The sequence below is a fragment of the Stigmatopora nigra genome, chromosome 2 (assembly GCF_051989575.1).
Source record: "Stigmatopora nigra isolate UIUO_SnigA chromosome 2, RoL_Snig_1.1, whole genome shotgun sequence".
Lineage (NCBI taxonomy): Eukaryota > Metazoa > Chordata > Actinopteri > Syngnathiformes > Syngnathidae > Stigmatopora > Stigmatopora nigra.
In genome coordinates this window covers 12,165,910-12,179,250 of record NC_135509.1, presented here as the reverse complement: position 1 = coordinate 12,179,250, position 13,341 = coordinate 12,165,910, and the positions used below count along the sequence as shown (strand labels likewise).

The following is a 13,341-nucleotide window of genomic DNA, read 5'->3' as shown; positions in this document are numbered from 1 at the left end:
CTTATTTTTCTTGTTCCAGTCTTGTTAATTGATTGAACTCCAAGTGCTGACAGATGAGTTGAGTCCATGTCCGGAAATGATCAATTTTGTGGAACTGTCATTCCCATTAGCGCCATGGTTGAATTCAAATCTGTTTCCACTGACATTTAGTAAACCGTGAACTGACAATCAGTCAGTTGTTTGTTCATCAGACAGAAATTCTTTCACCGTTGAAATCTAACATGTTCAAAAATGTGAGGATGATATGATAGAAACTGCAAGGAGAAAATCAATCAAGGTTTTACCAGTGTGTGTGAATGTGTGTAGAGTATGTGCTGAAAATATTAAGCAATTCATTGATTCCAGTTATAGTAACCCTCAACCCAAGTTTAAATAGCACAATAGCGCCCTCTAACGTAACTACCATTAAATCTACACACTTGTGTGAATGATCCATTGATGCCAGAAAAATTACATGCTCTTTTCTCCAAGGAATCCAATATTCTATGATTTATGTTTCTAGCAAAACCAGTGTTACCTACCAAAACATAACAAATATAGAATAGAGCTTTATATATATTTTTAGTGTTTGGTACTAGCTTTTTTAAGGAATTTCTTGCAAATGTTGTAATTTCTTTTGCAAAAGTAAGTGCGTGCCTCTGATCACAAGGAGGCATCCTATGGTTTTTAAAAAATGAGAGTAATGAAACGTTTAAATGCCATTGAAAACGTGTCCAAACTGTCCAATCAGCGAGCATTGTATTTGATGCCCCGCCCCTTGTACTGACGGTTCCAATTTTGACACCGCAAGCGCTTCGCCCGCTGCAATGGCGGCTCCAAGCTCCGAAATAACGCCTTCGGTGAGTGCTGGGGGCTGTGGATCCGTTGCAGATCAAGCTGATGCCGAATCCGATGCAAACAATGCAAAAATGGCCGAAGCAGACAGTTGTGATGAGCCAAAAATGGTGCAGGTCGGTGAGCTGGCGGAGCAGGCCGCGAGCGAGACGCCGCCGACTGACGCTTCACCGGCAGCCGATCCGGTGGAGACATCGGCTCTCGGAGACACTGAGTTACCATCCGATGAAGTGCCGTCTGATCCCCGGCAGAACTTGGCGGACGACAACATCGAACGTGTTGTGGGCGACGCGGCAAAATGTGCTAAAGACGAGCCCGAAGAAGAGATCCAGTGTTCGGGTATAGAGGAATGCGACAGGAGTAAAGCGACTTGCGAGGACGGTGACAAACTGAGCGGTGGAGACGCGGCTCCGGAGGACAAGAGGCGGCCGAGCGTGGAGATCTCCTCCTCCGATGGAGAACCACTCAGCCGTATGGACTCTGAAGACAGGTACGGAACTTGATCTCACCTGAATGTGGAGAGAGCAATCGAAAACATGGTACAAAAAAAAAATTAAAGAAAGAATGGAAGAGAGGTAGAATGACTTCCATCATCTCTGAAGTGCATCATCAGGATCCATGCTGCATCCTTTTGTGCATGTTATCATGTTAACCTCATCCACATCTGTTCTTTTTAGCATAAGCAGCACCCTGATGGAGATGGAGAGCACAGTGTCGAGTGGGCGATCCACCCCAGCTATGATGAACGGGCAGAGCAGTGCAAACTCGTCCACTGTGAAGACCGTGGCTTACCCCTGTTGCTGGGACCTATGTCTTCAGTACTTCAATTCCAGCCCTGACCTCGCTGAACATATCAGAGGCATCCATGTGGATGGACAGAGAGGAGGGGTTCGTAGTAGTACATTTGAGTGGATGTGTTGTTCCACTGTTTATTTATTCATTTTTTAAACTTTTCAAAGCTGTTTGGGGGCGGCTCAAAGGCTGAGTGGTTAGCCTCACCGTGGGAATCCTGAGTTAAAATCCAGGTCTCTACACCTGTGTAGAGTTTGCATGTTCTCCCTAGGCCTGTGTGGGTTTTCTCTGGGTACTATGGTTTCCTCCCACATTCCAAAGACATGCATGGTGGGCTGATTGAACATTCTAAATTGCCCTAGGTATGAGTGTGAGAGTGAATGGTTGTTTGTCTCCTTGTGCCCTGCAATTGGCTGGCCACAAATTCAGGGTGTCCCCCACCTCTGGCCTGAAGTCAGCTGGGATAGGCTCCAGCACCCTGTGATTCTAGTGAGGATAAAGTGGTTCAAAAGATGAGAAATGTTTGTCTTTCTCACACCTGGCCTTTTTCCATTTTGCTCTCCAGGTGTTTGTGTGCTTATGGAAGGGTTGCAAGGTGTACAACACTCCGTCTACCAGTCAAAGTTGGCTTCAGAGACACATGCTAACCCACAGTGGAGATAAGCCCTTCAAGGTATAAAAACACTTGTCATCCAAATAAAATGACTGGATCCAGTATGTTTTGTTTACACAGTGCAGTGAAACACTTGTCTTGTTTTCTGTGGTTTAGTGTGTTGTTGGTGGCTGCACAGCAAGTTTCGCTTCGCAGGGGGGCTTGGCTCGTCATGTCCCCAGCCACTTTAGCCAGCAAAGCTCTTCCAAAATGTCCAGCCAAGCCAAACTCAAGGAGGAGTCACCCTCCAAGGCTGGTCTCAACAAGAGGAAAAAGCTCAAAAACAAACGCCGGTTCACCCTACGTACGTATAAATGAAAAGACACACTAGCACCACACTAGTACTGCTGAATTTCCTAAATATGTCTTAACTTTATACCCATAGACAACAAGGCCATGCATCTTTCATGTGCATATATATGTACATTATGGTTCAAAATTATTGAAAGAGTGAGGCCATTTCTACATCATATTGAGAAAAAAAGTGAAAACATGATGTTGGGGATTTTTTCCCCCTTCAATTCCCTTTAAAATGTAAAGTTGTCACTCTTGGTTCTGATATTATATATTTTGGATACATCACACAACTACATAGAAAATTAAGAAATTGGCTCCACTGTATTTATACTATAATCAGAATGATATTTTGACTTCAAGTCTCTTAAAATAATTTCAATTGTATATTCTATTTTATAAATAAACATCAGGTATTGTATATTAGGGCCACCCACAAAAGTGCCAGCAGAGGTTTTTTTTTGTTGAATAAATTGTATTTAGAAACAAATATTGAAGATGGCTTTACAAAACATTTAATGAAACACAATGATTGACATTGCATATTAATTTGGTATTGCTTATTTCTCTTTCACCTGGCCTTTGACTCAACCAGCTAGACCTCATGACTTTTTTGATGCGCAAACCATGGATGCTATCCGTCATCGAGCCATCTGTCTCAACCTCGCTACTCACATCGAAAGCGTGGGCAACGGCCACAGTGTGGTCTTTAACAGCACAGTGAGTCCATCTCTTTTCCTTCATTAATTATACTTGTCTTTCTCTTTAATGATGAAATGTACTAGCCAGTTGATTTTGATGTTTTTTTTTTAATTTTTGTATATGGTTTATTAAATTGTTCATGAGAAAAGAAGATATTTCTCTCAACTACGTTGCCTGCTAAATTACAACTAACACTACAAATACCATAAGTACATGTAGGGATCAGCTGAAAGTCTACCACCGCCACTACATTTAAATGAAATAACTTTTTTAATGTTTTATATTTGTGATCGACAGGGGACGCTGTAGATTTACTTTTGTGGATAATACAGCTGATTCAAGCTGTTAATTTTTTTCTTTCTTTGCACTTTAAGTGAACCTTCATTTGCCGCAGGGCTTTGCGTTGTTTTTCTCTAAATCAAACATCACAGGAAAGAAAATTGATTTTTAATATGATGCTTCTGCCCAGCGTCATGCCATTTAGCAGTATGAAAATGCAGATGTTTTAGCAGTATTTAGTTCAAATGCTTTTTTCAAACATGCAACATTTATGATGTTTTGGTAATGAGATTAGAATAAGTGCTTTTTCTATGCATTTCCGCAGCATAGAATTCCTGCCCTGCTGCATAGAGTACAATAAATCTGTACTGTACCTATTTTCCTTGAAAAATATTGTAATTACATTACTGAAGGTAGATGTTAATGTAGTGCTGAATAAATCATGTATACTAAGTTAACATATCTCATATATACATTTACATATACATATCTATATCTGAGTTGTTCTGTGCTGCTATTACATCTCACTAGAAATGACATTTCCGGACTACGGAATGAATAAAGTTATCTGATCTAATCTAGTAGCTAACCTAGCAGAAACTGTCAGTGTTCATAAAATCTGCAAAGCATATTTAAGCCCTAAAGAAAAGTGACATCGGCCTCCCGAAGTGCTTTTGATCTTAAATGCGCATACAGAAAAACTGCATCAACGATAAGGTATTTTTTCTTTTTATATATATATATTATACAATATTCCACATACATAAAGCACATGTTTTTACCATAGTAGCAGCATGCTGTCACATTAAATGGACTGTGCAATCCAAGTCGACATTCATACCATAATTTTCAAACCATTTGAACCCTGCGGCATTCATACTGAAGCAGCCTTTTTATGCATTCTTTGGGGACAGACAAATTTAATTATTTTGCTTGCCATTAAAAACCTTTATTTTTATTTTATATCGCTCTATGGACCATGACGTGTCATAATGACCTGCGTCACTATATTCATATTCTCAAACAACCAGTGTGACCTGACTACACGGAGTTCTTCTGTGCTCCAACACAACTGCATCCCTAACTCCGTGTTAGCATTGGGTTTGTGGGAAGGTGGTCTTTTTTCATTTAAAATGTCAACCGAAGATCTTTAGTGCCACTACAAAAGAACTAGTAATTAAATTGAACTACGGATTGTTGAACATCTTGTGTGCAGGTTTGCCAGTCGCTTCAAAACATTGTTTTTTTTAATAAATAAATAAATAAGGCTTATTTTGTTGGGATGTACCGGTACAAAACAGCCATTTTATAAGGATGAGCATCCAATGATTTGCTAGGATGAGAAGATGGTATGCGATCAGTGATTGGCTGATTTCAACAAGCCTTCAGAGGACTTTACTGATAACAAAGGCTACGTCCGATGCTTTATGCCATTACAGAAGAATAGTTTAAGACTAACCGGGGGTGTTTTGAGATATTTATAGTGGGCAGACAGCTATTGTACTGACTGCAAGCTGAGAAACTCTTTGGTTCTTAAGTTGTGTGGTCCGAGAGACCTAGGTCATGGAATCGCAAGGCAATGGGATTATTGGGCCTGTTGAGTCTGCATTCTCCTTCCCACCAGCCCTGAACATTTGTGGGCCAAAAAGACTGTTGTATGGACCACAGGCCGCAGTAGACTATGTGAGCACGGGATGGAGCAAAACTGTGGGGGTTCTGTGGCGTTTGGCCAGTGAGCCTGCTGACACACCAGAGCAAGTCAGCCATGTTTATGATGGGATATTTTTGTTATTGCACCCGTCTGCGTCATCCAGCGCACGACCTGCTGACACGACGCAGGCACCCTTTTGAACGGGCCGGGCCTGCCCTCCCCCGCCTTTGGTTGGGTGTTTTTTTTCACTGGAACAACTCATGATGCTCATCCTCCCTTCTTCTCGACAAATTAGACTGATGTGGTAAAATTAAAGCAAATCACTTTGTACAGCTTCAACACAAGCCAAAATTTGTCTTCTGCTTTTTCACTTACTTATACATTACATTCCCTCATTGCCAGTAATTAGTCTGTGACCAATTTTGGCTTTTCTCACAGTAAAGCAGCTGACATCTCTTGTTTTGTTTGGATTTCATTTCTTCATGTAGACAAAGTAATGTTTAATGTAAAATGCACAGAAACCTTATTGATTTCAAAAAAACAACTCAAAACTAAACAATTGTTTTAGGAATGAAAAGTAAGAAAATCAGTTCTCCATCCTTTTTCCTCAAACTAGTTTCCATCTGTGTTATAGACAGTCTCAGGGGTAACAAAAATAATTTCAGCTATTCGTGTGCGTAAGAGAACTTCTTCAACGTGAGCTCATTTGCCGTCCTAAAAATAGAGATTCCTAACATAAAAGAGTGGATTGACGCAAGAGGTTAGATCTGCGGCTATTTTTGCTGCCGGTTATTTTTCCAGCTCTCTCTTCCTACTGACAATATCTGTGAATTCCACACCAGTTTCACTATAAACTGTCGCAACGTGAGAGGTGGAATGTTATGTAAAATAAAGGCCACTTTATTGTCTCAGCTGTATTTTCACAAGTTTAAAACTGGAAATTGTTGACAATCACGCTTGGATTGGTTTGAGAGCAAGTTTCATCTCAGTTCCTCTAGTATAAACAGATTGCCCGAAACCTGGGGGACAACAAAATGTATTCTCATTTTTACTATGGTGCTGATAAATACTTAACTACATTTGTTCAATATCACCAAGCGTGTTTTAGAATTTTATAAGCAATCAAAACATATGAAACAATAATAAAAATGATTTAATACACCAGTCTCACAACCCAAAGTCGATTAACAAATGGGCATTTTGAAGCCTTGAGTATTGGACCATATTAACTACATCAATATTTGCTTATTCATCTTTACTGATCAATGGAAAATTCAATGGAACCTTCCTTCCCTTGGCCATTGAAGTAGTGGTAGGAGGAATGTTCCATTGAAGCTACAATTCCATCTTTACTCTGAAATGCATTATTAAGAGCCCTTACATTGCTCTTGCAGTTAATGATCAGCCTCTGTAGAACTCGGTGAGATGTTTAAATTATAAAGCTTCATTATTCCTCGGAGGGGGGGTGCATGTCTTTGAAGCTACTTCTCTTCACACCAGGGAGACAAGTTCCAAAGTCTTTGCTTGATCACAACTTGCTTTGAAATTTTATCCAACTTCTTGAATCTGTAGGTTAAATTAAGTGTGCTATGTTTGTTTTTTTTTTTTTTTTTTTTAACTAATTACATTTTTCCTTCACAAATATATTTTACAAAACAAATAGCTTTACAGGCAGGAGCTTATTTTTTGCTTCTTGATTTGTCTCTGTGTAGGTGCTTGCCAAAAGGAAAGAAGGCTCAGGAAAAGTGAAGGTTCTCTTACACTGGACACCTGAAGATATGTGAGTACATTTGCATAGTTATCCAATATTTCATAACTTATTATCAGAATTCTACGTTACTCACGAGTGAAGAGAAATCAAAAGCAGCACAGCTGTGTTGACCTATTTGGGAGTACAACTGCCTCACTTTTAGTTCTCCCTATATATGTTCTTCTCGTGCTTTAACAGTTTCTCTTTGAGTACATTCCAAGAACGTAGTTTATCTAAAATTAAACTTTTACATTTTACATGTAATGTGGCTGTGAATGGTTGGTATTCATCTGAAAGTGGCATTACCACTTTGTTCTAATGGTGAATCAAAACGAAACAAACATGATTTTAACTTGTGAAAAGTCAATTTGGATGTGAAAGTTGCCAGTTCATAAGTAAACTGGCTTTCATCCCTTAAAATATAATGTAACAATTAAATGGCAATACTTTTAGTATTAAAGTAAATCCTGCTGGTATAACCTCAAGAAATGCTCTGTTTACACAACGTTATTTACCATCCTCCCGCAACCCTTGTGAGAATAATCTGTAAAAAAAAAAAAAAGAATGAATATCAAATCATATGCTTCTTTGTTGTAATGCCAATTAATCAAATTGAATCATCTACCTGAAATGCCTTTGCCATTATTAATTGTGATTAAAAAGTGATTATCGGGCTCCAACTCATGTTTACTTGAGTAATTGATTACTTTGCCAGTTATTGCAATTGTTAATAAAACATATTTGGAGAAACAACAATAGACGAGTGATCATGATCAGACCCGCCAGTTAAATGGAACAGACTTGTATACCTTTCAATGGCAGTGAATGAGTTAAAGGGTTCACACAACAATGCCATCATTTTGGTGCAAGCTCATTGACCAATTAAAGATGCAATGCATTGTCGGTCGGCACCATACTTATGAACAAAGCAGTGGTTCATTGTTGGTGAGCTTCAGAAGAAACTGTTCTGTCTATTTGTGTTGTTGCTTGAGGGTGCCCACTGTCACTCCCATTAAAGGCTTTGACTGCACAGCATCTGAGGATGATCAGAGCAAAGGAGCATGGGCGAGAGGAAAGTGCCAAACCAAGTAGAAAAGTTGCAAAGTGAGAGGATGAATGAGAGGCCAGACAATAATGGAGATAGTAGAGGCAGAAAAAATAGTGTATGAAGAATAAAGGTGGCAGTGAGACAATAAGATTGGATGATGCGTTATGAAGTTGACTGCAAGATAGATTCTGAAGACAAACCCGTTTTCTGATATGGTATTCCTTCCTTAGTTTTCTCGTGTCCCTTGGTAGTTTTACACATTCTGGCCCTGCACGATGTGACAGACATCGTAAATAGGAACAATGTGATGTTTGGTTATTCAGGAAAGTCTCAATTGCATCTTATTTGAGGAAATGACAACGTGTTAAGGTTTCGCCTGTGATGGTTTTAACAGCGATGCAACTTCCCTTTTTTATTTTAAAGGGAGTGGGCCCACTCCACACACACTCTATTGTCATTTTCGTATGGTTTTGTTCAAGCCACCGTTTTGAAAGTTTAAATGTAACCTTAAAAGTAAGGGAAGCTAGAGAACCTCCAAGCAATAATAGTCACTTTTAAAAAAATCTTTCATCAACTATTGTGTTTTAATGGGCTTTTTTGTATTCCCTTGGATCTGAAGTTCAGTGCAGTCAATTCTTGCCTGACCCTGAAATGTTTTGCCAAGATTTTAGTGCAAGCCAGTGAAGAATATCCAATTTCTTTACATTCAGCAGCAGCACATTGTTTACTTTGGCTGCATTACTTGGCTCAGGAAAATATCCATCCATCTATAATACACACAAGTCACCTTTTAACCTGTTTTGCAACATTTATATGTAAATTGTAAGCACATTTTAAAATACATCAATCATTAATTTCTCTCTGTTTTTAAATTATCAGTCATGTATAAAGATGTTTTAGCCAATTTTGCAAACTTGACACTGCTTATACCACAAAACACCTCAATCAGATCACGTCCATTGTCAACATATACTGTATATACCGTATCTCTATTTGGCAGTAGCCATCAATTTATGTTCCAAGTTTGGGCATCCTCTTGTTTTGCAGTACAATAGAGTTATTTAAAAAAAAAAAAAATATATATATATATATATAAATACATGAGGTAAATTTGTCCTCCACAAAATCCATTGTTACAAAAACCTAAGAGTTCAAATGGAGAGAAAAAAGGAAAAGCTTGTAGTTCAAAAATCCCATTAATTAAAGTATCAACCCATAAGCTCAACTGTTCAAAAAGGGTGTTCTTACTTGCTTGACCTGCCAGCTTCTTTTTACGTTAAGTCATTTGCTAATGCATGAAATTTACCGAAGCACATGGAGTACATCTCGTATGTCCCTTTCTTGACCTTTTTGAATTCTTTCATACACTTTTCAATTAGAAGCTCTCCCTACAGTGGCCCAAATGCACTGTACTTGAACTACCTTCACACCATCTCTCAAAACAGACTGATTAAGCATGTGAATAAGCGATCTGGCAAGGTGGTTGCCTGCTTAGCTTTGTGTGCTTGCTTGTCCGTCCGTCTGTCTCAGGGGGCTCCAGTGATGACGCACATAGTGACGATGGGAATGCTAGGGGCGGAGACAGATGTGAGTGTTGAAGCAGGAGGGGGGCACAGTAGTCGACTAAGCTCTTTTTTTCCAACTTCTGCAACCTGACATGCCACGCCAAAGGCTGGCACAGGGAACTAGGCTGACCTTAGTCCACAAAGTGCAGTTTAGTACTGCAGCATATTGTACAGCATCTTGTTGCCTGAGCTTAGTGTCCTACCCTTGCCACTGTACGCACAGGCCAGATATAGATTTAAATGATTGGATATTGGACCTTTCTATTTCTTGGCACTGAGAATTAGTCAAAAAAAGGTGGTAACCTGCCTTTGACTCCAAGGGACACTTTGTCATGCTCACTCATGCCGGCCCATTCATCTTTTTCATCTTGATTATCACTCCGTTCCTTAGTTTCTTCTCATTACATCTTACGGCTTGACCACATTTCTCAGTCCCGTTTCCTTCCAGCCTGCCTGACGTGTGGGTGAATGAAACTGAGAGATCTCAGATGAAGACCAAAGTGGTGCACTTATCCCAGTTGCCGCAGGAAACCGCCATGCTGCTGGACCCAAACATATACAGGTTAGAGTCTTTTTGATGTCCTTTATTTCATTTATGTGTGCAGTTATTAACTCTATGTAATCAAAGGAGGTTTTTGTTTTGTTTGTTTAACTAAGTTAGGTTATCCTAACCACCAGAGGGCACATGTTCCTGACGTCAGTAACACACTTTTGTGAACTGGAGTCCTCAGCTTAACCTTGTTAAGGCTTTTATTAAAACTTTATGCTATTAAATGATGTAAACACTTGGTGATTTTAGGTAAATCTCAGAAACACTATGCAAACAGTTCTAAAATGATATACTTTGTAAATGACTACGCAGCCGAATGTAGTTAATCAAAGAACCACTATGACCTTGGGTGATTTTTAGTTAAGTAGAACAATTATACCTAATACAATACAAACAGGATATTAAGTGCTTATTACATGATCTCATTAATTTTCATCGCTTCATTCTTAAAGACAATCCTTTAATGTCCTTTCAGAGCACTTCCCCAGAAACGAGTTAAACAGTGGTAAGTTGCACCAGCTCTGCAGTATGTCATTCATCGAATGTTTCAAAAATGTTAAGCATTACATATTAAACTTCCTCGTCTACACTACTTATTACTAAAAATTGTCATATTATAGTAAGATGTTTGTCATGCTTTACAGCCAAGATATTGTATCTGAAATTTTGGTATATTACTTAATGTTCCGATGTTTAACCGGATCAAACCAAGTTGTTGAAAAGCTAAATTAAAAATATCTCACTTTTATGAAAACACTTCAACATACAGTAAATACTTGAATATCAATCAATCAACAAAGATCATGTCTTTAAGTGTAACAATTATTATTCTCACTAAATGCATCTCTCACTTTCTCTCACATTCAGCTCAGCCTGTAAGGAGTCGCCTTTGCTTTGAATTTATATTCCTTGCAGTTAGCAGTAATTTCTAATCTGGATGAAGCGATTTTCATCGCCACAATGGGACTTGGAACAATGTTTTTTTGTGATGAAGTCAAGGGAATATCCTGCACCCCCTCCACGAAAAGGAAATCTGACAATATTGCTTTTTTTTGTAACAACTGTTTTGTGGAACAGACATTTTCCATGTGTTGTGTAAATTGTATGTGCACATTTTTAACTTATTTTTATAACAAAAAACAAAATGGACATGGTTGTCAATTTTTGTGGGCAATTTCAGTAAAACATTTTTTTTCCTGTGATAAGCTATTATTATCCTCGCTAGCAGGAATACTTGGTGTGTCCTATAAGTATTCTGTTGTTTTAATGCAGTAATTCTGACTAACTATATTAACCTGTGGAAAGTATGTATGTGTAGCAGAAAAAAATAACTGCTGATGATATTCTGGATGAGCAACCATCAAAGATTCTTAACGGATGTCACCTTTTTTTTCCCCAATCTTTCCCTTTTCACTTTCTTATTGTGTGTATCAAAATTCTTACAAACCGGCCATTTAAATTAGCTGTGTTTTCTACTGTATATTGATCCAATTCAATTGGCTATCATGTTTATAATAAAACAGGTTCTTTGACAGGAGTTGATAAATTGGTTGTATAATGTGTGAAGAATTTCTGGGGGGGGGGGGGGTGCTTTTTCTGTGTTTTTGGTGAGTTTCTTGTTTTTTTAATAGGAAAGAATGGCAGCCTTATTTGGCATCGTCTTGCCAAAAAAGCTTTGTAAGCATGCTGCGGAGACACTAATTACTCGGCCAGCAGGCAAAACCCTCCTTGGCCTCTGCTGAAAACAGTTCAGGCTAAGGTTTTTACTTTTTTATTATCTTATCCACTCGCCTGTAGCTCCATGTAATTGGGATTTTTTTTAATTGCTTGTAGTTTTTTTTCTTCCTATTTTAAAGTCAATTGTTTGTTCTGTTGTGTGTGGGGTGAATAATGCAGTATATTTTTTAGATATATTCTGATGCAAATTTAGAGACTTTTTTTTTTCTTTTTTTGCAATAGGTGAGATGACGCTTCATACTATTTCCAGGTACAGTTGCAGAGGAAGAGAACTGTGTGCTGTGCTTTAAAGTAATGGCAGTTTTCACAAGTCAGTCTGATGAACTAGCATCTGATAGCAGGTAAGTGGAATTCTCATTTGGATTAAGGTTCGTTACACACTCATGCTCATACATATTGTCAATGTTATAAATCTCCTTTTTTAGTACTTTTGCCCCCACCACTGTGAAAGATTGTTAGTTCAGCATAAGAAGAGTGAAACTCCTTTTTTTCTTCTTTTCTGGAGCACTTAAAGTTAAATGTGTGTGCGTGTATATATATATATAGAGTTGATATGAAATGGAGTTAAACAAATTATTCCTAGAGTTGCAGTTACTCGGACTTGCTATGAACTCGGAAAATAATTTGTTAGTTAAAGTATTATTCAAAGAATCTCCATACTTGGGCACTGTACATTTCTAACGTACTGAAATAAGTTCCAACAACTTTTTTTTTTTTTTTTTAGCAAACATACACATAAATTAATTAGTTATTGCCAGGACCTCTTTAGCCATTGCTTGCTTTGTCACCTGCTTGTTAATTTTTACAGTACTTTTTTAAAAAAAGGAAAACAGTATTTTTGTGCAATCTTCATTGTTTCATGACTGCTGTATTCTTGAAGAAAAATCCATGTGGACATTGGCCAAAAATACTTCCATTTATCATACGTCATTTATTTTGTGGTTCATGTAGTCATAAGAGATTGTCGATTTGAATTACATTCTACAGGCAGCTGATTTATCAATTGTCAAATCTAAACATGAATCCCACTGCCTCGTAAGTAATTGAGATCCTTGTTGTTCACTGAATCGACTAAATTGGCATGACTCGTGGCAGGTTAAATCCAAACATTAATCCTACTTTGCTGTATGTAAATTGGATTGTTGTTGTTCATTGTATCGACTAAATTGGCACAAATCGTGGCTGTAGAATATTTTCAATCAGAATCACTGATTTCATCAATCTTTGCTATCTTGCTCATAATATCCGGCCAACCTTTTTGACTATATTTGCTTTAAATCTTGTAGCTTGACAGAAGGAATCGCCAGGGTCAAGGGGCATAGAATGGGTCTTTTGCAACGATCTGTGTGGTGACGACAGAAGCAGAAATACTTAGCCCGAGTTCATTTATTTTTCCTTTTTTTTCCCCCTCTGTGTACGTTTTGAACACAGAGCCTCCGGGAGCACCAATTAGTGAAGGCGTATTAGCATCATCTTTTTTTCTACTT

At 38.3% G+C, this 13,341-nt stretch overlaps 1 protein-coding gene across 1 annotated transcript; it reads left to right on the top strand.

Annotated features, from left to right (window-relative positions):
• Nucleotides 1-729: 729 nt before the first annotated feature.
• On the top strand, nt 730-11,654 carry LOC144192627 (zinc finger protein aebp2-like). Its single transcript, XM_077711624.1, has 9 exons — nt 730-1,324; nt 1,512-1,722; nt 2,192-2,299; nt 2,396-2,582; nt 3,168-3,292; nt 6,917-6,984; nt 10,016-10,129; nt 10,593-10,622; nt 10,985-11,654. The coding sequence occupies exons 1-9, from the start codon at nt 807-809 to the stop codon at nt 11,013-11,015; spliced, it is 1,392 nt and encodes a 463-aa protein (XP_077567750.1). The 5' UTR covers nt 730-806; the 3' UTR covers nt 11,016-11,654.
• Nucleotides 11,655-13,341: the final 1,687 nt, after the last annotated feature.

Excerpts from the sequence above, each read along its gene's own strand:
- LOC144192627 (XM_077711624.1), top strand. The coding sequence starts at position 807 with ATGGCGGCTCCAAGCTCCGAAATAACGCCTTCGGTGAGTGCTGGGGGC. Across the intron at positions 1,723-2,191 it reads TGGATGGACAGAGAGGAGGG|GTGTTTGTGTGCTTATGGAA; the intron begins GTTCGTAGTAGT and ends TTTGCTCTCCAG. Across the intron at positions 2,300-2,395 it reads GTGGAGATAAGCCCTTCAAG|TGTGTTGTTGGTGGCTGCAC; the intron begins GTATAAAAACAC and ends TCTGTGGTTTAG.